This window comes from Hyperolius riggenbachi, chromosome 3, assembly GCF_040937935.1.
Source record: "Hyperolius riggenbachi isolate aHypRig1 chromosome 3, aHypRig1.pri, whole genome shotgun sequence".
Lineage (NCBI taxonomy): Eukaryota > Metazoa > Chordata > Amphibia > Anura > Hyperoliidae > Hyperolius > Hyperolius riggenbachi.
Window position 1 is genome coordinate 474,742,607 of NC_090648.1, and position 27,893 is coordinate 474,770,499.

General features: G+C 42.4%; 1 protein-coding gene across 2 annotated transcripts in view; it reads right to left on the minus strand.

Moving 5' to 3' along the window:
- MGAT4B (alpha-1,3-mannosyl-glycoprotein 4-beta-N-acetylglucosaminyltransferase B) overlaps nucleotides 1–27,893 on the minus strand; it is an 802,706-nt gene that overhangs the window by 134,688 nt on the left and 640,125 nt on the right. Inside the window, exons 9-10 of one of the 2 annotated variants that reach the window (XM_068278091.1) lie at nucleotides 10,925–11,055; nucleotides 5,173–5,259 (exon numbers count right to left, since the gene is read on the minus strand). In XM_068278091.1, the coding sequence (XP_068134192.1) occupies nucleotides 5,173–5,259; nucleotides 10,925–11,055 (218 nt within the window). The remainder of the gene's footprint in view (nucleotides 1–5,172; nucleotides 5,260–10,924; nucleotides 11,056–27,893) is intronic. The other variant, XM_068278092.1, reaches the window with a different exon arrangement.

Genomic DNA, 27,893 nt, shown 5'->3' on the forward strand with positions numbered 1-27,893 from the left:
TCACTTATAATTTTTTCCCCTGCCTTTCACAGCAGGCTACTAAAATGCACATGGTCTAATCATGTCTTGTTTTGATGACTGTAATATCCTACTTTGTGGCCTACCAAAAAAACAGACTGGTACCTCTCCAGTCCCTACTGAATTCTGCTGCCTGTCTCATCTACCTCTCCTCCTGCGCCTCTTCATTAATCTCCAGATACCATCCCACACTGGAATCTTTGCTTCTCCTAGGAGACCCTCATGTATTGTAGCTTGGTCCCCTCCCCTCACTCCAGCTTCCAGGACTTCTCACCAGCATCCCCTCCCCTTTGTAACTCCCACAGCCAATCCATCATGCTCCAAACCTAGAAATCTTCAAATGTTCTCTTGAAATACACCTGTTCAGACCAGGGCAGGATTTACCATAAAGCACTGTAGGCACATGCCTACAGGCGTCTGATGATGGAAAGGCAGCTCCCTCCCCTCCCCGAGCACCTCCCTCCTCTTCCTTTCCTATGCAGAGCCTGATAATAAGAGGTCACTCACCCTGCTCTTGGCATTCCACTGACGAGATCTCCCTTCATTCAGGGACACCACTAGCTACTTAATACTGAGGTTCCTTTCTGATCCTTTTTGCCCTGGAGGAACCCTGCAAATAACTTTTGGATCTCAAGGAACCCCTGAAATCTTTCCACAGACATCACCTGCCAGCAGTAAAAATGTCACCTTGTGATAAATGTCAGAATGTAAATCAGGGAGAGGAAATATTTTACAACTAGTTGACCTAAGCCCATTTAAAAACAGGCTCTAGGTCTGTCACCGCGCGCCCGCCGGCCCCCTGGCAAGTCCTCACGTCCTGTCCCAATGGCTGTGTCAGTGCAGGACATGCACAGTAGTGCAAAAGCACTGACACCAGGACATGGGACACAGAGACACTTGCAAATTATTATATAGGATGGACAAGCATTGACTAAATCATTCATAAATAATTATTTTAAAAATTAAGCACTTTTTTCAATACGTTATTTTTACTGGAGTTCCTCTTTAAAAACGGCGAGCGCCACGGCCGTCGTTTACTATCGCAGAACCGTCCGTGTGAACCTGCCCTAAAAAAAGATAAACATGCAAATATGAAACAACCAAGTTCACGTCTTCATCATGACATGAATATTACGCCCCTTTCGCACGACGCCAACGGCACTGTGCGGTAACAAAGCTCACAAAAGGAGTTATTTTTAATAAAAACCATATTAATACCATGCAATCTGCCTTCCTACCATTACTGCTTCAATCCTGCCTAGCAAATACAATAAAGCGGTGTTTATCGCAGATACTAAAAAGCACGACGGCAGGTCAGGTCTCGCTGAAAATATACAATGTAATAAATGCAACAGTGATTTTCTACAAAGCTGAGACCAACAAAAAGCCAGGATGACCACATCTGTCTCAGATATAGCCAGGGCAATAGCTTCGCAGTATTCCATTATCCTCGGAATAAACCTTATCTGCCACAATGAACAACAGATGCAGCAGAGAATACTGGAATGAGACACCTGAATGTGGCACAGGCTATTAAGATTTCTTTTGTACTTCTGTAAATTCATGGACGTTATAACATCCTGCTTGCAGGGTAGTTTTTCTTTTTTCCTTATTTCAAGTCATATTGTTTAACTTTTTAGTGGTTGGAATGGTTTTCACATTGTAGAAGCGATGGAGTAGAAGTCAACTATTCATTTAAAACAACCTCATGGCTGCCAGTACAGCCACAAGATTGGTTTTACTTAACCATGGCTTGTATAGTACACGTTCTTGGCAGCAAAATACAGAGGGGGTTTAGGGAGTAGGGAGAGACCAGGAGCACAATAGTGCAGCATCGTCAGGTATAGGGAGGATAAAAGTATATAGATATATACCCACAAAGGTGGGTTGCAGTTCCTGCAACCACCATATAGGCCTGCAGGGAATTAACCGTCCCTGCTCAGTACTCCAGGTCCTGCTGGATACTGGATGGTCGCTCTCCTGTAGTAAGATAGACTTTCCAGAACAACTGCAAAGCTATTACCTCCGTAGGTCTGATTGGTAATGGGTAATATGGAGGTGATCTCTGTGTGTTCTATTTTAGTGTTTCAACCACTGAAGGATGACAGGCTTAACATCCCCCCCCCCCCCCCCCCAGTGACCAGGCTATTTTTTACTAATCAGGCCACTGCAGCTTTAAGGCCTAGCCCACAAGTGATTCCCCCCCCCCCCCCCCCCCTTCTGCCCACCAACAGAGATTTATGTTGGTGGGCTGATTGCTCCCAGGATGTTTTTTTTTTTTGTAAATATTCACTGTATTTTTTACCTATTTTATTATTTTTGTAACCCTACCTCCCTCTCACCTCTAACCTATGACAGCGATCGCTCCTGTCCCCAGTACAGCGCTGCCTTAGATCACAGCACTGTATATATAACGTAAATATACGGCGGTTTCGCCCGTAATCTTCTGCAAAACCCCGACCCAGGACTTCACGCCAATTGGCGTGGAGTGGTCCTGGGGTTGTCGCCACATCCACGCCAATCAGCGTGGTGCGGTCAGCAAGGGGTTAAAATAAAAGGAAGGGTAATCACTTACTACTCCAGAAGATATAGACACCAGTTCAACTGGAAAATGTTAATTCAAAAAAATTTGACAATGCATTTTACGGGTTATGGCCCCCTTCCTCAGGTCAATACAAAATGCCTTAATAGCATAGGTGGATAGAGTGAAGGTGCCTCTGATAGCGTATTAGAGGTGCCACCATCCTTCCCATTACTTCACAGCTAAATGGTTACAGGAGAACTTCTGCAGAAAAAATATAGTGTAACAGGCAAGAAAGATTCAATCAATTATTATCCATTATTAGTAATGAGAATGGGGAGACTGGTCAGAAAGAGGAAGATGTAATTGAGACTGGTGTGCCCTGTGACTTGTGTGGACAGCCCCTAAGCCTAACTTTATCAACAACCAACTATAAAATTAATAATTAGTGCCTAACCTTAACCCTCACTGATGTCTAACCCTAACTATCATTATTGTCAAGTTACCCTAACCTTCTTTATCGTCACTTAACCTTTACCCACCTTATCAACATGTAAAAATAACCATCCTTACCGGCATCCAGTAACCATTGCCACAGTTGGCCACACTTCTGTTAGTAAACTAATTATTTCTGCATGTGTTATATGGGAGTGATGACACCTACTCTTGTAATAGGGGGGTAATGATGCCAACACTTGATATAAGGGGGTAATGATGCCAGCACTAGTTTATAAGGAGGTAATGATGCCAGCACTTGTTTATAAGGGGGTAATGATGCCAGCACTTGTTTATAAGGGGGTAATGATGCCTGCACAAGTTTATAAGGAGGTAATAATGCCAGCACTTGATATAAGTGGGTAATGATGTCTACACTAGTTTATAAGGGGGTAATGATGCCTTCACTAGTTTATAAGTGGGTAATGATGCCTTCGCTAGTTTATAAGGGGGTAATGATGCCTGCACTTGTTTATAAGAAGGTAATGATGCTAGCACTTGTTTATAAGCAGGTAATGATGCCAGCACTTGTTTATAAGTGGGTAATGATGCCAGCACTTGTTTATAAGCAGGTAATGATGCCAGCACTTGTTTATAAGGGGGTAATGATGCCTGCACTAGTTTATAAGGGGGTAATGACATCAGTACTTGTTTCTAAGGAGGTAATGATGCCTGCACTTGTTTATAAGCAGGTTATGATGCCAGCACTTGTTATAAGGGGGTAATGATGCCTGCACTTGTTTATAAGCAGGTTATGATGCCAGCACTTGTTATAAGGGGGTAATAATGCCTGCACTTGTTTATAAGCGGGTTATGATGCCAGCACTTGTTATAAGGGGGTAATGATCCCTGCACTTGTTATAAGGGGTAAAGATGTCTACATTTATTATATGGGAGTAATGATGCCTGAACTTGTTGTTAGGGGGTAAAGATGACTGCACTTGTTATAAGGGGGTAATGATGCCTGCACTGAATATAAGGAGGTAATGATGACTGCACTTGGGGGGTTATAATGTCTGCACATGTTAAAAGGGGGTAATGATGCCTGCACTTGTTATAATGGAGTAATGATGACTGCGCTTGTTATAAGGCGGTAACAATGTTGGCACTTCTTAGGAGGGGGTAAGGATGTCAGCACTTGTTATAAGGGGGTAATGATGCCTGCACGTGTTATGAGTGGTTAATAATCACTGCATTTATTATATGAAGGTACAGTCTATTGTAAGGAGCCCCAAAATGGCAAAATATAAAAATGTCAAGCCAAGACGTGGTCCTAGTACCCTGCCAGGCCAAAAACCAAAAAGACCAATAGAGAGTTGGCATCCCAGGCTAGTAAAATAGCTCTTTAATTACTCAGTCATACACAAGAAAGACAAATAGCAGTGACAGACCACTGTTTCAAAGTGAATGTCCCTTTGTAAAGACGCTTAGCCTACATAGTGTACACCACAATGAACATATTTATATATAGCACCTGGTGCCCCCCACCCAACCTCCCATCAAGGAAGGATGGGGAACCACCTGGGGGAGGGGTCACAAGCTAATTTACTACACATTGGTACCAATCCTCCATTGGCCTTTTTTTTCTTATTCTATGAGGGCACATTAAAATGTCTGCCATTATAGGTGGATAATGAATGCAGCATTTGTTACAGACAGACAATGAAGGTGGTAATTGTTATGTAGGGATGAGGATAGTTACACTTGTTACACAGGACTGATTATTGCTGCAATGGTGGGGCAGTTATTTCATTACTAGCTACAACTTATTGATCAAACAATCACATCGACATACATTTATACAAAAATTCCATAGGAGTGCTTACAAGGGTTCCTTCAGGGTAAAAAGGTTCATTTTGGATACTTACCAGGGGAGAGGGAAACATCTGGATCCTCCAGAGGCTTCCCCCGCCAGATGGGGGTACGCGGTCACACTACGCACGCACAGTAGCGGGGACCCGATTGGGCTCGGCTTGTCAACTGGGTTTTGGGAGACGCAACGCAGGAACAGCCTGGTGGAGGAAGCCTCTAGAGGACCCTAAGGCTTCCTTGTCCCACTCCAAATACCCATTTCAGGCAATTTTTTCCCCTAAAGGTACCCTTTAAAGCTTATCTGAAGCGAAAAAAAAGATGCTTACCTCAGTAGGGTGAAGCCTCTGGATAGTCCAGGGTCGTGGTAAGTATCTAACCTTTTTATTTCGCTTCAGGTAAGCTTTAAAGGGTTCCTGTAGGGGAAACAAAGTGCCACAAATGATGCCGGCATCCAGAGGCTTCGCTCTACAGTGGTAAGTATCTAACTTTTTTCTTTTCATGGCTTCACTTTTTCTTAAAGAGAACCTGAGACAAAGGGGAAAAGGATTGATACTTACCTGGGGGGCTTGCTCCAGCCCCATGACCACCTTTGCCTCCTTCCACGTCCTCCCCTGTGGCTCTGTTTGCCTGTTATCAGCCCTGGTAATCCTTGTTCAGTCGCGTCCGTCGGGCTCATGTGTGGTCCAGGCCCGCCTGCCTGTAGTGTTCATGTCTCTGGAAGTGTTCTGCACCTACGCAGGTAGTACTGCGCAAACAAAGAACGCTCCCGGAAACATGAATGTGGCTGGGCCACGCATGTGCAGAAGAGCCCAACTGACGTGACTGAACGAGGATTACCGGGGCTGATAGCAGTTGAACAGAGCCACCAGGAGGAAAGCGAGTGGGGCAATGGGGGTCATGGGGCTGGAGGATGCCCCAGGTAAGCATCAATTCTTTTCCCCCTTCGTCTCAGGTCCTCTTTAAGCATGGGATTAAATGAATGACCTAGAAAAAAACTCATTAAGACTGCGCATACACACATCCAATTTTTTTAAACGATTTCTGGCAGATTCAATCACTTCGACTGAATCAGACAGTAATCTATTGCTCCAACATACCCAATCGATTGACTTTTGATCAATTTTATGTAGTTTATTGAACAAAAGTCTGACCGGACATGTTGGGAACAATAAATGATGATGGTGGGGGATCAATGGCTCATAGCATTGCATTGCAAATCTACTAAAATGTAATTTGTAGCAGGAAGAAGGAGCATAGAAAAAAACAGCACTACTGCAAACACTGGTTTAATTGGTACAAAAAAGTGAATGCATACCTACAATTGCAGGTCACACATTGAAAAAATCATAGGTAGAAAACGTACCATGGATAAGGGCTATTGCTGGTGTGGTGGGTGCTGGGTGCATAAGCCTGACAGCCGTTTAGCGCACGTCTGTGCATCTACGGAGGCTGTTTGTATGCATTCACTTTTTTGTACCAATTAAACCAGCGTTTGCAGTAGTGCCGTTTTTTTCTATGCGCCTTCTTCCTGCTACATACCTATACCATTCACCAGAGCACACTGCAGCTGACGTTTTGATCTAATAAGTTTCCATACCACTGCACAGCCCGTGGAGTTGCCATCAGATGTAGTGCCAACCCGCTGTTCTCTTTACCTCTAAAATGTTATTTGCCATGTATGGTAGCAATAGGTCACTATCCAATCAAATTCCAACTGGACCACTATCGCGAAAAAAGTAGGCAGTTAAAAAATGTGACAGATGACAGGTTTTGGGCCAGTCCATCTTTTTAAGGGGGATTCTCAGGGCTTTCTTTGTTTTCAACAGCATTTCCTGAACAACAGTTGCAAAATCTAACTGACATAATAGTGTGCAAGTGATTAGGGAGGCCGGCTGGTATCTTGCTATTTTGGCAGTTAAACTGCTGTTCAGGAAATGCTGTTGAAAACAAAGAAAGCCCTGAGAATCCCCCTTAAAAAGATGGACTGGCCCAAAACCTGTCATCTGTCACATTTTTTAACTGCCTACTTTTTTCACGATAGTGGTCCTTTAAAGCAAACCTGAACCGAAAAAAAAATAAATAAAAATAAACATACACAGGCCATACTTACCTCCCATGTAGTCTACTCATGAATCTCTTTCTCCTCTACTGTGTCCCGTTTGTCCACTGTGATCAATGGAATTCTGCATCCTCTATTTTAAAAACGGCGACGGCCATAACAGCTTCTGGGTCAGCAGTCCGTTAACACGTAACATCGCCCACTTGAGCCATAAGGAAACACGGACCTTGCACATCAGTTGTCCTTTCAGCTATAGCTGACAGCAACTGATGAGTTTACCTTACCTCTTATACATATAGCTAGTCCTGCCTTATCACTTGCTTATTTATCACCATTTTTGTTCCCTCTTTTATACAAATAGCTAGTCCTTCCTATACACTGGCTATATACCTCCCTCCACCTCCCTGGGCACCTGGCCATCGCACGGCCCCACATTCTATAGTACCTTTTTACGACACACTAATAATTATGCCATTACCTGCCTCACTGACACTACCTTCCATGCTTTGTGCCTATCTATTCTCACTACCCCACATGTAGCATACTATGTACAGTATACACATAGCACCAAGGGATAATTCTTCATGGGATAAACAAATGTTCCAAGAGTAAGGTTTTTCTTTATTATCTACATATCCCTTACTAAGATACAAACAATAATCTGATGGCGCTTTCTTTGTCTCTGATTTTACAGTTGTACACTCCTCCCTGTTATTGCCTGAGGAAGCAGGAACATACCTGTGAAACGTGTTGCTTTGTATTCTGGAGTATGTGAATACATTGAATTTGTTTGAAAATCAACAGTTTCATGGCTGCTTCAGGGAGGTAAGTCCACCACTGCCTCCCTAGAAATTTCAAAGATTTTAGCATATTTTATCCTGTTGGCGCCTCTGTTCTCTTTCTGCGATACCTGGAGTCATCCTGTGCCCACAAAATTGGTTTGAGTCCCTCTAGCAAGCAGCGGTGACCCCCACAATGCTGGCCAGCCACGCACCTCCTCGTCGCGCTCCCACAGCTGGGAGCATTTTTGCGCATGCGCATTACGTGAAAATCACAACTGTACATGTAAGAGTGCTCCCCAGCCCTGGGACCTCAATCAGGGTGCACAAGGATAGGGGTCGCTCATGCGCGCTAGCCGGCAATTGGTGGCCACCTTGGCAGGGGTCGCTGTTACTTGCTGGAGGGAGTTGGACTGACGTTGCAGGCATAGGAGGCTGCAAGAAGCCCCAGGTAAGTTACAGACTAACCAGCAAGCTCATGGTGAACCAGAACTCATTGGAGTGTGTGAGGGGCTACAATGGTCTTAAAAGCCCTCTTACTAAAATACTAAGGAAAACAAAAGTTTGCTTTCTTAAAACAGAAAGAATTTGCGATAATTCAGGTTGGAGTGAGCTTGAGATGTCTCCCAGTGCAACACTGCTGAATATATGCAAATTAACCATTGTTGCCCTTAGAAGCTAAACACACCTCCAGAACCGCTGGAATGCAATGATGTGTCAGCTTGGTAATTTGTACAGAGCCATAATAATCCAACATGCATACAGACTGTTTCGGATTGTTTGATCCTCATCAGTGTATGGCATGGATTAATTTGGCTCCATGGAGTAGGTAAGTTAAACTCAGATTTTTATTTGACTTAAGTCTCCCTTAAAGGCTTTCAGCTTGTGGAGAGACCAGTACGACTAGATCTAGTTGGAACTGGAAGGAATCGTTAGAAGAAAATAATGAGCTTCTCAGAGGAACTGACGGCGAGGTAAGTATGTAATATTCATTTGCAGGTACATTGTTTATTTTAAATCATTTTACTTGGTTCAGGTATTCTTTAAGAAGCCCATTGAGGGGCAAATGACATCACTGCCAAGGCACAACATCACTGAGGGGGTCAAGGCTCCATTTAGATATAATAAGTGTTCCATACCGCTGAAACCAGGATAACTAAGGCAAAAATGGGTACCCTGAATAATTCTGTACAACCTGCCATATGTCATTCTTTGAAGTAATTAGGAATGACAGCCCTGGAACCTGCAAAGCAAGTCAGCTTCCATATTCCTGCTCTTCCAAATTCCTTTTAAATGACTGAACCTACCAGCCAATATTGTTCTGGTGAATAATCATCATCTACTTCTCATTCCTAAGCGTCACGCTAAGTTCTGCCATCTCTTTCTGTCGGGAACATTGAAGCAAAGTGACTTTTCCGCCATTAGTAATGAGGATAATGCAATAATACTGTGGTGAGATCACCCAGACACATTTGAAGCAAATCAAATTAATAAAATGCACTTATTTAAGTCCTGATCTCCGCATATAATGTTCTCTTGATGTGCAATGTTCTTATTTCCAGTATTTCTGTGTCACTGTTATTGCTTTCTAACGTCTGCTAGAATATCCAATTTCTTATAATCCCTGAAAGACCTCTGAAATGATCCCATCTTTCTGTTAGGCTGAGCCGCCAGTTTGAAAAAGCTTTTCAATTGGCAGAAGGAAAAGCAAAGCCAGAGAAAAGGCCTGCAGTAGGCCGGGTAGCTGCACAATACATTAACCATGTATTTTTTATTGACTTTGATTAAACACAACGGCGTTGGATAAGAAAAGCTCAATCATTTCCTAGCTGGGGAACCTCAAAAGTAGAAATAAGAATGGTTAACCGGAAAAATTGTTTTTTAAACAAAAACCAGGAAACGAGCATCAATTTCTTAACGGTTGGGCTTTGTTTGGCTCCTGCAGGGTAAGAAGCTGAGAAAGGTAATTGGAGAAGCATTATAGCATGTTTGCTTCTGACGTACGAGTATGGAAGACGAGGCAGTTACCAGATACATCACATCTACACATACGCAGTGCAGAGGATTTCTTAAAGTGACACTGAAGCGAAAAACGTCTTATGGTATAATGAATTGTATGTGTAGTTCTGATAATTACTAGAACATTAGTCGCAAAGAAAAGAGTCTCATATTTAAATTTTCAGTTATATAGCTTTTTTTTTTTTTTTTTTAAAAACATTGTATCATTCTCTAATACTGGCAGTTTACAAACTACACAGTGCATTTTAAGCTATGATACAAAGCAGAGCTAGTGACCGTGAGAGACAGGTTAAGATAAGTGCTTCTGAAACAGCACAGTAGCTGACAATTCATTGGTCAGAGAGCTCAGAGAAGCTCTTTTGCATAGATAACAACTGAAGTTCCTTAACTCTTCGTGTACTGGAAACAATATGAGACTAATATCTGTGCTACTAATGTTCTATTTCTTAGCTGTACTACACATACAACTCATTATATCATAAATTTATTTTCACTTCATATTCCCTTTAAATCCTATAACAATAGCCCCTGCTACCCCTGCGATCGAGGGGGGCCCACAATTCCCTCACCGGCATGCAGATTAGTTAAGGGAGCAGTTAAACATTTATCTGCTCCGGGGCTGAAGGTCCCTTCCATGCATCACAGCCGCACACTCTCTGCTAACATTCGCCAGCTCCTGATCACATGACCGAGCCGGGCATGGGAAGAAATTTTTGCCTTTGCCGATAACAAGTGAAAATAAATGTATTTTACACACAGGGAATACTTGGGAATGCTTTTGAATGTTCTTTTAAGTACCTAAGAGTAGTTACTGAAATTTTAGTTTTGGTAGTATAATCCCATTTTGAAATATTACATCCTGAGACTGAGGAAATAAATGCAGCGCTGCCACAGCACCTATTCAGTAAGGAGTCCTTGGGCTAGACTCCCTAACACTGCTCCTGCCTACTGAGGGTGGCCTAGCGGCTGCAGCTCGAGCGCTTTGGGTCAGCCAGGAGAAAAGCCCAATATAAATATTTGTTTTGTCTTGTCTGTAGAACTCTTGCCGCTATGTTATTCCATGATGTTAGTTCAGCTTATCAAATCCTGGCAGAAACCTTCAAACCTGCCAATATGATGTTATTTGAAACTTACAAATGCAGCCGACAATGCAGAAGGGATTTCAGATGCCCACAAAGAAGTCATTTTGTCAATAAGCCAAACGCCATCCTCAATACTCACTGCGTCTTTCTCCGGATTGCACACTTTCACCCACAGGATGTGGTCCAGCAGCCAGTCGATGGGCTTGTCTTTGTAGAACATGAGGATAAACTCGACAATCAGGCTGAGGTCCAGAGACTTGAAGAGCTTGCCTGAACACAAGACATGAAAAACGCCTTTACTGAGATGTCTCTTCTCTGAGCAGAAAGCAATTCATAAATACATGTTTCAAAATATCCACTTTGAAGAAAGGCTCTCTTTTGGTAGAGCTTCACCGGAAAACTGAAGGCCATTGAGGCTTAATGGTTGCAATCAAACGTAAGAGGTCAGGGAGAGATCAATAGAGGGGAAAGCAGACAGTGCAGAGGTGAACCAGAAACATCATACGATTTATTACCATAGTTTTACAGCAATGAGTTTTACACTAAAAGATGAACACATTGGCCTCTATGCGCGGTAAGCATTTTTTTGTTGGTAAAACACCGCAATTGGTATTTTCACATTTTGTTTTTTTTAGCAAATTTGAAAGATTTCCCACATTTCCAAATATGCGGCAAAACATGCGGAAAATGTGGAAAGCGTAGAAAAAAGTGCATAAGCATGCGGTAAATAATGATAATAGTCTTTAAAGTGGACCTGAACTCAGACCTCTTCTCTGCCCTAAAAGATACACAACAGCATAATTACCTTTAAGCAATAAACATTTTTTTGTTACAGCTGATACAAATCCTAAAATAAATCGGCACTATTTCTACTTCCTGATTCATGGAAGCAGACATATTGTTTACATCCTGTGCTTTCAAACGGGCTTATCTGCCATGGCAGTCATGTGACACAGGGGAGGATCAAATTACAACTTGAGATTAGACACAAATGAGGGGGAATTAGACAGCCTAAACTCTCTGAATACACACAGGGTGCATTTCTCTCTGTCTTCCTTCTGTCCTGTTCAGGTCCACTTTAATTGTCTTCCATAAGTTAGGAAAGTCTTTGGAAAGTGTTTTTTTTTTTTGGGGGGGGGGGGGGGGAGGTATATTTGATTATGTAGCAACCTATGGAAAGTATATTTATAGGCATTCGCTATAAAATAATCCAGTAAACATTTGGAGTTTTATTTCTACTATTCTTTTCTATCACACAGCCTGAATGGGAACTCCGCTAAAACAGCAACACGAACGCCACTAAAACCTGCAAAATGCATCCAAACTGACTTTGCCGATCGGCACTGATCGGTAAATTACATGCTAGCACCCCCCCTATTTTTTCATGCGAATTCCAATCTTCAGTAAAATATTGCAAAATACAGCAGATTTTATAACCTAATTTACAGTATGCGGTAAATTATGACTAAAATTCTATCAGAATAGCAAACTGTTATTACCACATGCGGTAAAACAGGCGCTAAGCCTACCAGAATTGAGGCTGGATGGACGGACTGTGACTTGCGGCTCCACAAGAGGTAAGGGCAGGCCTTGCAATGGGTCATCAGGGCAGTGCGGCCATTTTTTAAAAATCATAAATGATTACATGTAGCTCTTAAAAAATTACAATTGTCATTTTAATTTCTTTAATTCAGGTTGGCCTCTCAATCCACTGTTTAATGTGTCAGTTAAAGGGGCACTATAGTGAATTAACTTATTTTTAATTAAACAGAACCCGACATGTCGAAATAATTTAAAACTCACATACTTACCTAGGGAAGGCTCTGGATGCTAATGAGGCTGTCCTCCGTCTAGCCTGTGATCCTTAAGTGGTTAACGTTGGTGCCGCACTCCTCTACTGTCATGAGTGCAGCCATGCGGTAAGCCAGGCTTACTGCACAGGCCATACTCGTACAAGCATAAAGCAGCCGCACACATGTTTGAGGACGAACACGACCCCGCTAGTCTTTATCAACAATCTTCTGGGGGTCCTCGCTTGGCATCGGACTACCGGAGGACACCAAGGGAAGTCTCATTAGGATCAAGAGGCTTCCCTCTCCTTAGTTAAGTGTGCGATTTTTGTATTATTTTATGGCTTGGGTACAGTTTAACAGGAACAATGTAACAGGTTTGTGTTAGAAGTGTGAAAAGCAAAGTAAGGTAAAGCGGTAGAAGTGTCCGTTATTCTTTCATGCGCAACACACTCGAGTTGGGGGCGGAGGCACAGAGGTGTCCACAAAAGAGCCTGCTTGAGTGCTGGGGGCCTCAAAAGCTATAATGCTTGGTAGAATCCCTTCAGCAGTGGCACGGGGGACCTCTAAAAGCTAGGAACGTATTTGAAGGAAGGAAAATTCAATTAAGGGACAAAAATTGTTGTCCACCACAAGTGAATGAGCTGATTGTCAAGCGATGGGATGCCCTCTGAACAGGCAATTATTGAGATGGCTCCACTTATTATTTTTTAATTTTTGTTTTACACTTCTACAGAATACTTGTTTCATTGTTTCTATTAATTAAAGCACAACTGAAGTGAGAAGAATATGGAGGCTGCCATATTTATTTCCTGTTAAACAATACCAGTTGCCTGGCAGCCCTGCTGATCTATTTGGCTGCAGTAGTGTCTGCAGAACACCAGTAACAAGCATGCAGATAATCTTGTCAGATCTGACAATAATATCAGAAACATCTGATCTTCTGCATGCTTGTTCAGGGTTTATGGCTAAAAGTATTAGAGGCAGAGGATCAGCAGGATAGCCAGGCAGCTGGTATTGCTTAAATGTAAATAAATATGGCAGCCTCAATATCCCTCTCGCTTCAGTTGTCCTTTAAAAATGAGCTAATTCACTATACTGGGCTTGTAATCAATCCAATTAATTTTGTTGTCAGAAAAAGTGATGAGCCGAAATTTCGCATATGCATAATTTTGCATCATAATTTGCAATTATGATGCAAAGTCGGGATGTGTCATTTTCGGCAAACTCTTAATTCATTTTGCATTCATTCGTAATTTTGCATCATAATTTTGCATTAACTCGTAATTACCTGCAATTTCATGCAATGAATTTGTGCATAATTTTGCAATAACTTATAATTACGCAAAATGTCAATTACGCATCATTTACATGTCATCTTCATAGTTGCAAATTATCTTTTACGATCATAGTCATGTTGTGGTTTCCCCGTTACGCATACACTCGTTTTCATGCAAAATTTTGCAAACTTTACACAGAATTTGCACAAACACGAATAAGTTATTATGATCATAATCATAAGAATTACGCGTAAACAAAATATGCTAATTAGGATCATCATCATCACTGGTTAGTAAGATTCCTAACTGCCCAAGCCGGGAGATCTGTAATTCCACTGTAACCTCAGCCTGAACTTCTATAAGCCGTGTCACGTCCCCTGCTGGGCCTCTTTCCAATCATCCAATGACAGAGGCTCAGCTGCCATAAACATAATAGGAGACTAATAACAAATGTATTTTCAGGTATTGCCTACTGTCTGCCTTTCAATGGAAAATGTATACTATACACAACTATGTACAAAACACAAACGATTCCAGTTACAGCTCATATTTACAGTCAAAGTTGTATTTATGTACTCTCTGCCAACACACTACTGCGTTACAGCCCCCCGAAATTAGCAACGGTTGCCGCTATTCCAGAGGGTAATGGGAGGAGAGGGATTCCCAGCTCAAAATGCCCACTAGGGGCATTCCTGCAGGCTTTCCAAAGCTGCCATTGGGTAACTGTCTCTTCCCGGCCCCGTCCCCTGCTGCACACGCTGCTCTGTGAGAGCGGCTCTTCCAGCGGTGTGACCCTAGGAGTCACAAAAGTGAAACCGGAAGATTGCAGGTGAACGGAGCGGCGGAGAAGACGGCTACCTGATCCACCCAGCCCCCCAGATCAGGTAGCATTGATCTTTTTCTGATTTCCAGCCCCAGTTCGGGGTCCTCTTTAACCTTTAAATAAGAGGAACACACACATATAGGCATCCACCCAACCACATCACTTTGTACCTGACTTTCCCCTATTTATGATCTGTGTAGGATGAGCACAGCTATTTTGTATGTTAACATTTGCACACAAACACATGATTCAAATGAAAGGCTGCCTTTGCCTTGACAGATTGGAAGATATATAGATTAAAGTGGGCCTGAACTCTGCACAGGACAGAAGGAAAACAGAGAGAAATCGACCCTGTATGTATTTACAGAGTTTAGTCTGTCTAATTCCCCCTCATCTATGACTAATCACAAGTTATAATTTGATCTCTCATCTATCACGGCAGAGCAGCTAATTGGTAAACACAGGATGCTAACAATATGTCTGCTTCCATGAAAGTGGGAGGTAGACACAATGCAGAATTATTGCAGGATTTGTATCAGTTATAACAACGAAATGTTATGTTAAAGCGGTTTAAAACCCTGACATAATATTCAATAAAAACATGTTTTCCTGCTTTTTATATGCCATACAGTTATCATATTTGCATTTGTGCATAAGTATTATTACTCATTTAGAAATTATAGGTTCCCAAAAGTACAGTTTTTTGCTTTGTGAGCTAACTTTGCATTTTATTAATAACTGGTTTTATTCATTATGTAGTGAAGGCAGACATGCGTTGACTCTCTGTCTATGTCCAGCTGCTTCTCCACAGTCAGAGAATGTGTCACATTCCTCACTTGATACATTTAAGTAAACACAAGATAACAATCTACAACTTCTGATGCGTCCACATTTCACTGCACTGAACTTTCAAGCTCTGTGTGTAACCCTTGTAATGCTGGTCTAGTAAAAAGAAAAAAAAAATGCTGCTTGCATATATTATGCTATAAATAATGTTTTAGAGCAAAGATGAAATGCTGGGTTATATTCCGCTTTAAGATCATTATCCTGTTGCTTATCTTTTAGAGCAGAGAGGAAGTTCTGAGTTCAGGTCCACTTTAATGAAGACAAGGGGTGGGAGGTACAAACTTTTAATGAACATGACAGTCTAAAATGCGTTCTGAAGGGCTTAATAATGAAAAAGTTTCCTTCATTTAGTTTGAACGGCGATTCTCATAAGATGGACTGGAATGAAGCATTAAACACTTGCTCGCTCTGCTTAATTAAAATTATTCAGAGGAATAAGATAAGTGCATGACTCTATCAGAGGAATTGGATAAGCTGCAAGAATCTTATAAAAATGGTTCAAACAGAATTTTTGGCTGTTTAAAGATAAGGATGATTTTAAGGAGCTTGATGATCAATTAAAAATGCAGATTGACATGTGTTTAAAATTTGGTAAATGAGAAAAAAGATAAAATGAAAAGGCATAAGAATAATTATGCAAACAGTTTGGTATATGTGTGGACTGAAGCCGCTTACACATACTTTATAAATCCATTAGCAGCTTCAATAGAGTTATCTCGTTTGAGATAAGTGCTCTGATTTTGACCTCAGCCGGCAGAACTCGTGCTGTAAATTCTTGGAATGCTTTGATCTCTCTCTACTAGCAGGTAATATAGAAACTGAAAGCAGAAGTCCCCTGTTGTTGTCTCACACTGCCCCCTAGTGACAAGTGGCCATAAATACAATTTACAGCAGTACTAATTAGAAGCAAAGTAAATGTAACAAATAAGAAATACAAAAATGTGCTAAAATAAATTGGTTTGAAGCACTTGCAAGCCTCTAATTAAACTGGCTGCTAAACGGTTAATTACCCAATCATTAGAGCCATATTGCAGGGAACAAGCCCTGTACAGACATGCAAATCAGCTGTCAATACAGAGGGTATGACAACAGAGTGGCAACCAAGTGACCTGCATACGGTGGGAAAGTAAACAGAGCAAAATGGCCTAGATTCTTGGCCAAGACAGCATGGACCATCTTTTCTCAGTTGCAGTTCATCTACCACACAGGTGTCGAAGTCTACACAGAGGCGCTAGGCCCGACTGAGACCTGTATTTATTTATTTTTTTAATTTATTTTAAGTATTTATATAGCACCGACATGTAGTATATGGTCTTGTCACTAACTGTCCCTCAGAGGAGCTCACAATCTAATCCCTTCCATAGTCATATGTCTATATATGTATCGCGTAGTGCATGTATAATAGTCTAGCGCCAATTTATTGAAAGCCAATTAACTTATCTGTATGTTATTGGGATGTGGAGGAAACCAGAGTGCCCAGAGGAAACCCATGCAGACATGGGGAGAACATACAAACTCTTGCAGATAGTGCCTTGGCTGGGATTTGAATCGGGGAACCAGCACTGCAAGGTGAGAGCGCTAATTACTATTCCACCATGCTGCCCACGCTGCATTTCCCATATACCCCATTGCCTGATGAAGCAGGGTCCTACCTGCGAAACGCGTTGCAAAGAACTTTGGAGTGTGTCAATACATTTTCTATGTTAGTACTTTTTGCGTCTACTTGGAGGAGGTAAATCCACCACTGTCTCCCCATGTTTTAAAACGGAAAAAAAGTCACATACTCGGCTACAGAGAGGAAAGGCTCTGGATCCTATAGAGCCTTCCCTCTCCTCTCTCAGTGCAGAGCCATCTGTCTTCGGGAGCACTTGGAGATGTGAAGGCTCCTGAAGCCTTCCGAGGAACCCTGAAGGCAGATGGTAAATACTGTACATGAATCGGAGGGTACAGCGCTGGAACGAGGGTAACGAGCGAGGACAGGGAAGGATCTATAGAATCCATAGGGGAGTATCTGATTTTTCTTCTTTTAATTTCACTTCAGCTTCACTTTAAGGACTGTAGGTAGAAAAAAAACAAAGTCTTGTAAAAGTAATACCTTTTAATGGCTAACTGATAAAGTGAAATAATGCCAGCTTTCTGGGATCTAGTCCCCTTCTTCAGGCATATTTCCAGATGTTAGCTGTAGTAAAACACTGATGCAGGTAAATAGTAAACACGTAGATGGCAGTTGTGCTGGTGGCTGTTTAGCAGTTAGATGTCAGGTGATCAGCAGGCGGGAGCCAGTGAGCTGTTTGGCTAACACAGTACAGAAACATTTTTACTACTTTAAAGAGGAACTCCAGTGAACATTTTACTGTTGGCAGGTGATGTAGCTGCTGCATGGTTTTTGGCAGTTGGAAACAGCTGTAAAAAGCTATTTCCCACAAAAGTTTGAACTTTTCTTGTGGGAGAGGTTACTTGTGGGAGGGGTTTCACAACAATAATAATGGCAGTATTTGTATAGCGCCTTTCTCCTGTCGGACTCAAAGCGCTTGCGAGGCAGCCACTAGAGCGCACTCAGTAGGCAGTAGCAGTGTTAGGGAGTCTTGCCCAATGAACTCCTTACTGAATAGCAGTCATACAGCGCCCCCTGATGGTCTGTTTGTGAAAAGGAATAGATTTCTCATGTAAAAGTGGGTATCAGCGACTGATTGGGATAATGTTCAATTTTTGGTCAGAGTTTCTCTTTAAAGAGAACCTGTACTGAGTAAAAATATTTAAAATAAACACATGAGGTAACTTCAAATGAACATTACAGCGTTACCTTGCCATCAGTTCCTCTCAGAAGCTCATCATTTTCTTCTGACCATAATCCCTTCCAGTTCTGACAATATTTTGTCAGATCTGAAATATATCAGTTGCTGTCAGTAAAATATCAGTTGCTGTCAGTTATAGCTGAGCGGAAAACTGATGTACCAGGTAATGTCTATGTTTCCCTATGGCTCAAGTGGGCGATGTTACGGAGCCTCAGGCGCAGTGTGCGGAGACGCTGGATACGATTGGAAGCAATGAGGACGCTCAGCTTTTAAATGCGCATTTAACTTTTATGACATGTGAGTGCAACACTTTGTGTTTTTATATATTATTAAACGGAGTTACGCTATGGAGGCTTCTTTTTGAGTTCCTTAAGGTGCAGTACTGGCGGGTCAGTGGTGATACCCCAGACAAGCGAGTGTAGCTGGTTCATTGGATCAGCCATAGCGGTTGGTGAGTGTGTATTTTTACTATTTCCACGGTGGTGGAGGCACTTGTATGGATACACAAAGCGAGCACGAGTGGTGATTACAAGGTAGTTGAAACAGGATCACGCTATGTTCTGCCATTTTTTATCTTTTTGAGTGACATCGTGGAAAAATCGGCTTGTGAGAGGAGGAGACCATATCCCTCTACTGGGCAAACGCTGATGCTGATTTTAACTTGATCAGCCAATATCGTTGGTAAGGGTGTGAGTTATATCTATTGTGGATCTAATCAAGTTGTGCTGGAACAATCTGAACTGTTGCTGTTTGAGACATAGGGCCATATCCTATTCAAGGTGATAAGTAGCTTGCAGATGCGAGCTACTTATCACCTTGCCATCGCGCGAGGATTACCGGCAAATCCTATTGCCCATATCCTTCGCGCGATGGCCGATCGTTAGGGAGCATTACCCAGGCGAAAGCCTGAGCGATTCTCCCTGTTACCGAGCGATGGGGAGTGAGGTTTACGCTGTGGTGCTGTCCATCAGCACCACAGCCTCACTCCCCACACATGCGCACTCGTCTGCCGAACATCGCCGACATCTTCCGCCGCAGCATCTGGGGGTCTCCTTTAATAAGGAGACCCCCAGAGCTCCCCGTCGGGTCGCCGCACAGTTTAGAAGCCAGCGCGCAGCTCTGCCCGGCTCCTCTGTCATACGTACCGCCGCCGATCACCCGCCGCCTCTCGCCGCAAAATCCGTCACGTAATTACAGTGTATCTAACACTGTAATTACTGTGCGCATAGAAGGAGCCCGGGCAAAGCATCTTTGAATCTGCAGCCGGGCTCCCCATTGGTCTGCTGTCTGAACCAATAAAATGGCTCACACAGCAGACCAATGGGGAGCCCGGCTGCAGATTCAAAGATGCTTTGCCCGGGCTCCTTCTATGCGCACAGTAATTACAGTGTTAGATACACTGTAATTACGTGACGGATTTTGCAGCGAGAGGCGGCGGGTGATCGGCGGCGGTACGTATGACAGAGGAGCCGGGCAGAGCTGCGCGCTGGCTTCTAAACTGTGCGGCGACCCGACGGGGAGCTCTGGGGGTCTCCTTATTAAAGGAGACCCCCAGATGCTGCGGCGACGACGTGCGTTAGCTAGTTTAGACCTGCTTTTTGCAGGTCTGAGCTAACGCTCATGTCTGCCGGGAAGCATCGCTTCCCGGAGACATGATAAGGGTAATTGGATTCCGTGTTAAGAACTCGCTGGGCGATTATATCGCCCAAGCGAGTTCTTTTCCGCCTGGGGGGGTCTAAAGTTTAATTAGATTAGGCGATGCCCCCATCGCCTAAGTTAAGAACTCGCCAGTGCTTAGCGCTGGCGAGTTCAGCAATAGAATATGGCCCATAGTCTCATATAGGAGTAAAGGCCTGACAGCATTGGGACATTCATGCATGCTGTTATCTGTATTATTATATATGATGATATTGATGTAAAGGAACTATCTTGTATATATCGTGTATACTGTTGGTGGGATTATTGTATGCTCATTATTGTATGCACATAGTGGTGATAGGTACATTGTTGAGCGCTGCACCCACGCACCAGATTGGTGCAAATACAAAATTTGGTTAGGGAGGTGATACCCCCCAGGGTTAGCGATCCATTGGGACCAGTGTTGTAGTGCAAGTAATAGTAGTGATTTAGAGGAGCGCAAAACCACTTTCTATAAGATGTTACAGTTTAACTGTGTGCTGACCAGAAAGCTGTTGTGGGTAATGGCTATTTTCAAAATTCCCTTGATCACAGTGAACAAACAGGACGCGGGACAGGAGAAAGACACTGAGGAGTAGACTACATGGGAGTTAAGTATGACTTGTGTATGCGTATTTTGACTTTTAATTTTTAGTTCAGGTTTTCTTTAAAGTCTGGAGTTCGACATCCCTGATCTAACATGTGTATGAGGCTTTAGAAAAAGAAACATAAAATAAAACATAGAACATCTTCCCATGATGAAAAACAAAACAAAAAAGAAAACAAAACAAAACAAAAGTAATCAAAAAGCTCAGTTTCTCCTACAGTGAGGCTGAAGTAACAGGAACCTCATATTACGATAGTGATTTGTCTCCCATTGAGAGCGGTAATAGATCTGTAAGGACAACACCTGACACTTTTTCCCAGTCAGGCCAAAACAAAACAAACAAGAAAAATCGTAAATATACCGCAAAAGCAGTACACAAACACGGCAAAAGACGTTGCACCCCGCTACTGCTTTTTGAAATGACGTGATAATTTAAAGGACATCTGTCACGAAAATCTTAACATTTAAAATACATGTTAACATACACAAATAAGAAGTACGTTTCTTATTTGAGCCATAAATTACTTTTCTCCTATGTTGTTGTCATTTACAGTAAGTAGTAGAAATCTGACATTACCGATAGATTTTGGACTAGCTCATCTTCTCATAGGAGGTTCTTAGGGTATTCTTTATTTTTAAAAGCACTTAGTGAATGGCAGTTGCTCCGTCCAACTGCCAAAAAAGTATACTGTGAGCAGGGAGGCTGGCCAGCATCATTGTATAAACCTTTTTCAGGAAATGTCTTTATATAGAATAAAGGTCATGCTGAGAATCCCCCATGAAGAGACTAACCCAAAACCTGTCGGTAATGTCAAATTTCTATTATCTACTGTAAGTGACAGCAGCATAGGAGAAAAGTAATTTATGGTTCATTTTACTCTGGAAGAACTCTACTTCTTATTTGTATGTGTTTTAATTTTTAAGATTTTCGCGACAGTTCCTCTTTAACCATTTCAGCTGGCCAGACGTGATCCTCACGTCCAGGCGGCTGCTCTGCCGCACTTCGGTGCGCTGCCGCGCGCGATCGCAGGCACGCTCCCGTGCCCCCGTGTTGTTTCCCGGTAGCCCTGTGATCAGTGAATAGGAACATAGTTCCCGATCACCGATCAAAGTCCCCAGCAGAAAAACCGATGGTCTCTTATCAGAGGCCGCGGTTTTTCAGAAAAAAAAAGTTCTTCGTCCTCCTTATGCTTTCCGGAAGCGAGAGGGACATTAAAAAAAAAAAAAAAAACCCTCAATGTGCCCATCTTGTGGCCAAATAGTAAAACTACATCTACATGCATTTTTGAAGGCAATTTACACACATTTTAACAGTTAAAATTAACTGTTTATTTCCCACACCAAAAATTACCCAAATAAAAATTTTAATGGAAAAAAAATTACAATTAAAAAAACAAAAACAAATAGTTACCTAAGGGTCTGAAATTTTTAAATATGCATGTGAAGGAGGAATACTACGAACATTTTTTTTTTAATTATAAGCTTGTAAATAGTGATGGACGCAAAACGGAAAAAAATGCACCTTATTTCCAAATAAAATATTGGCGCCATATATTGTGATAGGGCCAAAATTTAAATGGTGTAATAACCGAGACAAACGGGCAAATAAAATACATAGGTTGTAATTATGGTAGCATGGATTATTTTACAGCTATAATGGCCAAAAACTGAGAAATAATGAATTTTTTCCATTTTTTTCTTGATATTCCTAAATAATTAAATTGCATTTATAAAAAACAATTTCCACTTGTGCGGTGCGAATCGCCGCGGTAAAAATTCGCATGCGGATGCGAAATTCGCATGCGGGTCCATGCGAATTTTCATGCGTATTCGCACGCGAATTCGCATGGATGACGATGTATGCGAATTTAACCATGGCAGTGCTGGTGTGCTTTTCCATTGTTTCTGTGCGAATTCGCATGAAAATTCGCATGAAAATTCGCATACCCAAACCTCATGCGAATTTCCTATTAAATGCATTGTATGCGATTCGCATAGCGGTATGCGGTATGCGAATTCTGATGGCTCTGCCATGCGAATTTTTTCTGCACAGAAAAACGCAAAGGAATCCTGACAAGTGGAAACAGTCCCATTCACTTGTATTGCTATGCGAATTTGCATGCGAAAAATGCATGCGAATTCGCGATAGTGGAAATGAGCCCTCATTCTTAGCAAAATGTACCACCCAAAGAAAGCCTAATTAGTGGCGGAAAAAACAAGATATAGATCAATAACTTGTGATAAGTAGTGATAAAGTTATTAGCGAATGAATGGGAGGTGAAAATTGCTCTGATGCATAAGGTGAAAAATCCCCGCGGGCTGAAATGGTTAAAGAGTAACTGTGCTGAAAATATCTTTTTTTTAATGCTTTTTTTTTTACAATAGATAATGTTAAACATCTTGGATCTGTATCTTTCTGTTTGACTGATACTCTAATTAAACAAGTTTGGCTGTACATTCCAGAGAATGACTTTTATTTGTGTGTTACTAGTAAATACACCAATATCATAACTTTTGTGAAACATGTACAGGCATCAAATTCAAAATAAGCACACCGTATATACTCGAGTACAAGCCAAGTTTTTGAAACCAAAAAAAGTGGGGTCTCGGCTTATACTCGACTCAACACGTGTGGTAGAGCCCCCCCCCCTTAAATGTCTCCCAGCATATGTAGAGTGAGTCCACTTCCCACAATTGCCCATCTCCTCCATATTTGGCCAGAACTATTGTGCAGGCGCAATCTACAAGTGCAGTGTGGTGCGGGGTCTTCCCTTTCTTCCCCCACCACATCGTAGCAGTATTTAAGCTGAGGCTGTGTCCCCTCCTCCCAGGAGAAATCTTTATAATTTCTCAAAGAGATCATCAGGGACATTTGTATGGCTAATATTGTGGTGAAACCCCTCCCACAGTGTGATGTCATGACCAAGGTCCTGACAGTTTGCTGTCTGTGAACCTCGTTGCATTGTGGGAAATAACAATATAATATAATAACAAATAACGGAAATAACAAAGTAACTTTTTCCAACTGCCAAGCAAGCAGTATCTCCCTCTGTGCATAGAACTCTCAGTACACACCAAAAAGCACTAGCGTAAAAGCAAACACTCAGCACTTTTTGAAATTATTTTTTTAAGGCGATGCTAGTCATGTGCCTAGCGATTTTCTAAGCATGCCTAGCAATTTGTGGAGCATTTTGGTGTAGCGGTTTTTATATTTTGTTACAGTAGAGCTGTAACTGAACAGCTTCTGTAACAAAAACGCTTGGAAAATCGCTTTGATCTAGGGCATTTCAGAGCGATTTTCCACTTTCCTGTACTTAACATTGTGGCTGAATTGCCTCAGAAATCAGCAAAAATGCTGCAGGACCCGCGTTTGCGTTCAGGAAAAAAGCGCACCTCTCTGGTATGCTCTGTCCCATTCAAATACATTAGCCAAGCGCTTTTTGAAGCGAGTTTTAAAAAGCGTTCAGAAGTGCTCTTGGTGTGTACCAGCCCTCACGTACATTCTGTACAGATCGTCTATAGTAGTGTGAGGAGTACCTAGTATTGTAATGGCATTCTGTGCAGATCACCTGGCAGAACCAAAAAGGTCACCACCAGTGATACATTTCAGTACGTAAATCAGGGACTTTACAATGGGCAAACGCTGAGTAAATAATCTATAAATTAATATTGAAAAAAATAAGCAATTTTATTCTTTATTTTATTTTCACTACAGTTCATCTTTAAGGATCAAGCATAGATATGTTAAAAATAATTATGAAATAATTATTAAATAAATAAAATATTATGCCATGGAGAGGATAATTTATTAAGACAGAGGCAAAGAAATGGATGTAAAACGAAGCTCTTGCCTAAAGCAGCCTAACAGAAAAGCTGAATCCTGATTGGCCGCTTTGGGCAAGTTGCTCCACATTTGCTTCAATGCACCTGTCTCGATTCTACTCTGCAGATTGCTTAATGCATTTATATGTGTGAATATTAGAATAAATATGTAATTATTGGAAAATAAAACACAGCAACACAAAAAAAAAAAAAAAAGTAATTAAGACTTTGACAAAAATGAAATAAAATTTGATGAAAGCCATTGGACTGACAAGGACAAGGGGACATGATTTGTGTCTGGAGGAAAAAAGTTTTTGCCATCTATTTAGAAATGGGTCCTTCACAGTGAGAGCGATTAAAATCTGGAATATCTTACCTCAGGAAGTAGTTATGGCAAACTCTATATCTGCATTTAAAGAGACACTAACAAAAAAAAAACCCTCTGGGGGATACTTACCTTGGGACGGGGAAGCCCCAGGGTCCCAATGAGGCTTCCCCGTCCTCTGTAGCTTGGAGGAATCCAGCGCTGGCGCCCCCGAAAGTCCTTCCACAAGGCTTGACAAGCTTTACCTACCGCGATCCTGCGCAGGCGCACTAGCGGCTCTTCATTCGGGATAAAGCAGAAATAGCCGAACCCGATCGGATCCGCTCTACTGCGCAGACGCAAAGGACTCGCGTCTGCGCTGTAGAGCGGATCTGATCGGGTTCGGCTATTTCTGCCTTAACCAGAATTAAGAGCCACTAGTGTGCCTGCGCAGGATCGCGGTAGGTAAATATTTACCTCGTCGATGTTCGGAGAGCTGCAGCGCTGGATTGCCGGGACACTGGAGAACAGGGGAAGCTTTGTTAGGATCCAGAGGCTTCCCCCTCCCGAGGTAAGTATCCCCCAGAGTGTTTTTTAACGAGGGCTTGGATGCTTTCCTTGCATTGAAGGGCATCCACGGCTATAATTATTAGGTAATTCCTGGAAGAGTTGATCCAGGGATTTATCTGACTGCCCACTGGAGTCGGCATTTCTGGAGAAGGAATGTTTCCCTTTTAAAGAGAATCTGTATTGTTAAAATCACACAAAAGTAAACATACCAGTGCGTTAGGGGACATCTCCTATTACCCTCTGTCACAATTTCGCCGCTCCCCGCAGCATTAAAAGTGGTTAAAAACAGTTTTAAAAAGTTTGTTTATAAACAAACAAAATGGCCACCAAAACAGGAAGTAGGTTGATGTACAGTATGTCCACACATAGAAAATACATCCATACACAAGCAGGCTGTATACACCCTTCCTTTTGAATCTCAAGAGATCATTTGTGTGTTTCTTTCCCCCTGCATCTCTCTTGCACTGAAGTGTCAGGCTGCTCTTTTCTTCCTGCAAACAGCTTTGCCCTTGTCTGTAATTCCTCACTATGTGAAAGCCCAGCCAGCTCAGAGGACGATTTATCCAGCTTGTAAAAGATAAGAGAGAAGAGAGAAGCTGCTCTAATCTAAATAACACACAGGCAGTGTGCATAGAGGGGCCTGGATGGGGGAGTTCATAGCAGAACCACAACACTGAAGAACTTGGCAGCCTTCCAGACACAGGCCTGACAAGTCTGACAAGAGAGAGATAAGTTGATTTATTACAGAGACTGTGATAGTACAAAGTGCTGCAGTAAGCCAGAACACATTAGAATAGCTTTTGGAACTTGTAGGATGATAAAAAACAGGATGCAATTTTTGTTACGGAGTCTCTTTAAGGCTAATTGGCCCAGGCCTTGTAATGTTTTTGTATTCCCCTGAATCAACTAGCATATGTGCAGGTTCAGGATGGTGCTTTTTAAAAAAAAAAAATTTCTGGTTGGGCTTGATGGACAGATGTCTTTTTTCAACCAAACTAACTATGTAACTGTGTCTCAGGTCTAAAGATTGGTTTAAAATAAACTTTGCTAATGCAAGCATTTTACCCAGGATTCCAACTTGGCAGATCCACCCTCTGGCGACTGAACAGTGCGGCCCACAATAATTTCCATACAAGATAAATGCGCGGTTTAGTTTTAACTACCACATCATTAACAGGAAGCACCAGTGTTGAATGCATTAATGGTTATAAACAACAGCCATTACCCTTGAGGAAAGAGAGAGGAAATGTATGCAAAGCGAGGTACTCTGGTCCAGAATAACAAGAGGGCTGCATAATTATTATCTTTATTCTCACATATTGCAGGCAATACCTTCACAAAACTTTCTCCAAGTTTCCTAAGGAGAGTTCCAGAATTTCATTAATCTTTTAAAGGTGATTTTATCTATTCCACAGGATCAGCAATTACTCCAGCTGTTGCCAGAGAGGGAAAAAAGAGGTCTTAGAACATAAGTTATGAGCACACAAAATCTTCAAAACACACACACATGCACGCAAACACACACACACACACACACACACACACACACACACACACACACACACACACACACACACACACACACACACACACACACACACACACACACACGCACGCACCCTTTGGAATTATATGGATTTCTGCACAAATTGGTCATAAAATGTGATCTGATCTTCATCTAAGTGACAACAATAGACAATCATAGTATGCTTAACCTTTTCGGGACCATGTGAATGAGATCCTACGCCGCACTTGTGGCTGTTCTAGCCTGATGCTGCGTAGGATCTACGCCGGCCCGCCGTTTCCGCTCCCGATGCGATCATGCGCATCCGGAGGGGGAGATTAAGCTGTCATATGACAGCTGACATCTCCCCCGAGTGATCACTACGATCGCCGTCAGATCGTAGTGATCACTTTGACAGCGGCGGCAACAGGGAGGAAAAGAAGAGGATCCACTCACCTCCCTGCTGTTCCAGCGACGATCGGCGTCCCCCTCTGCTCTGGCCAGCATCTCCGCTTCTAATGAACCTCAGTTCCGGGTCCCGGCTTGATGACGTCATCAAGCCGCGACCCGGAACTGAGCGGCATTAGGAGCAGAGATGCCGGCTGGAGAAGAGGGGGCTACTGCGGCTCATCGCTGGAGCCTGGAAGGTGAGTGATGGCTGTTGGCAAAAGGGGGGACACCTGCCACCATGGTGGGTGACACTGCACAGCCAGCCACAGAGGGGATCCGGCCGCCTGACCCCCCGAAACACGCACCCCCCACCGCAAAATGCCTGGTCCTTAAAGGGGGTTAGGCGGCCAGTCCCGAAGGTTAAACTAATACCGCACATTCCATGTTTTTATTGAACGCACCATGTAAACATTCACAGTACAGGTGGGAAAAGTATGTGAACCCCTAGACAAATGACATCTCCAAGAGCTAATTGTAGTGAGGTGTCAGCCAGCTGGAGTCCAATCAATGAGACGAGATTGGTGGTATTGGTTACAGCTGCCCTGCCCTATAAAAAACACACCAGTTTTGGGCTTGCTTTTAACAAAAGAGCACTGCCTAAAGTGAATGGTGCCTCAAACAAAAAAACAAATTAAGAATT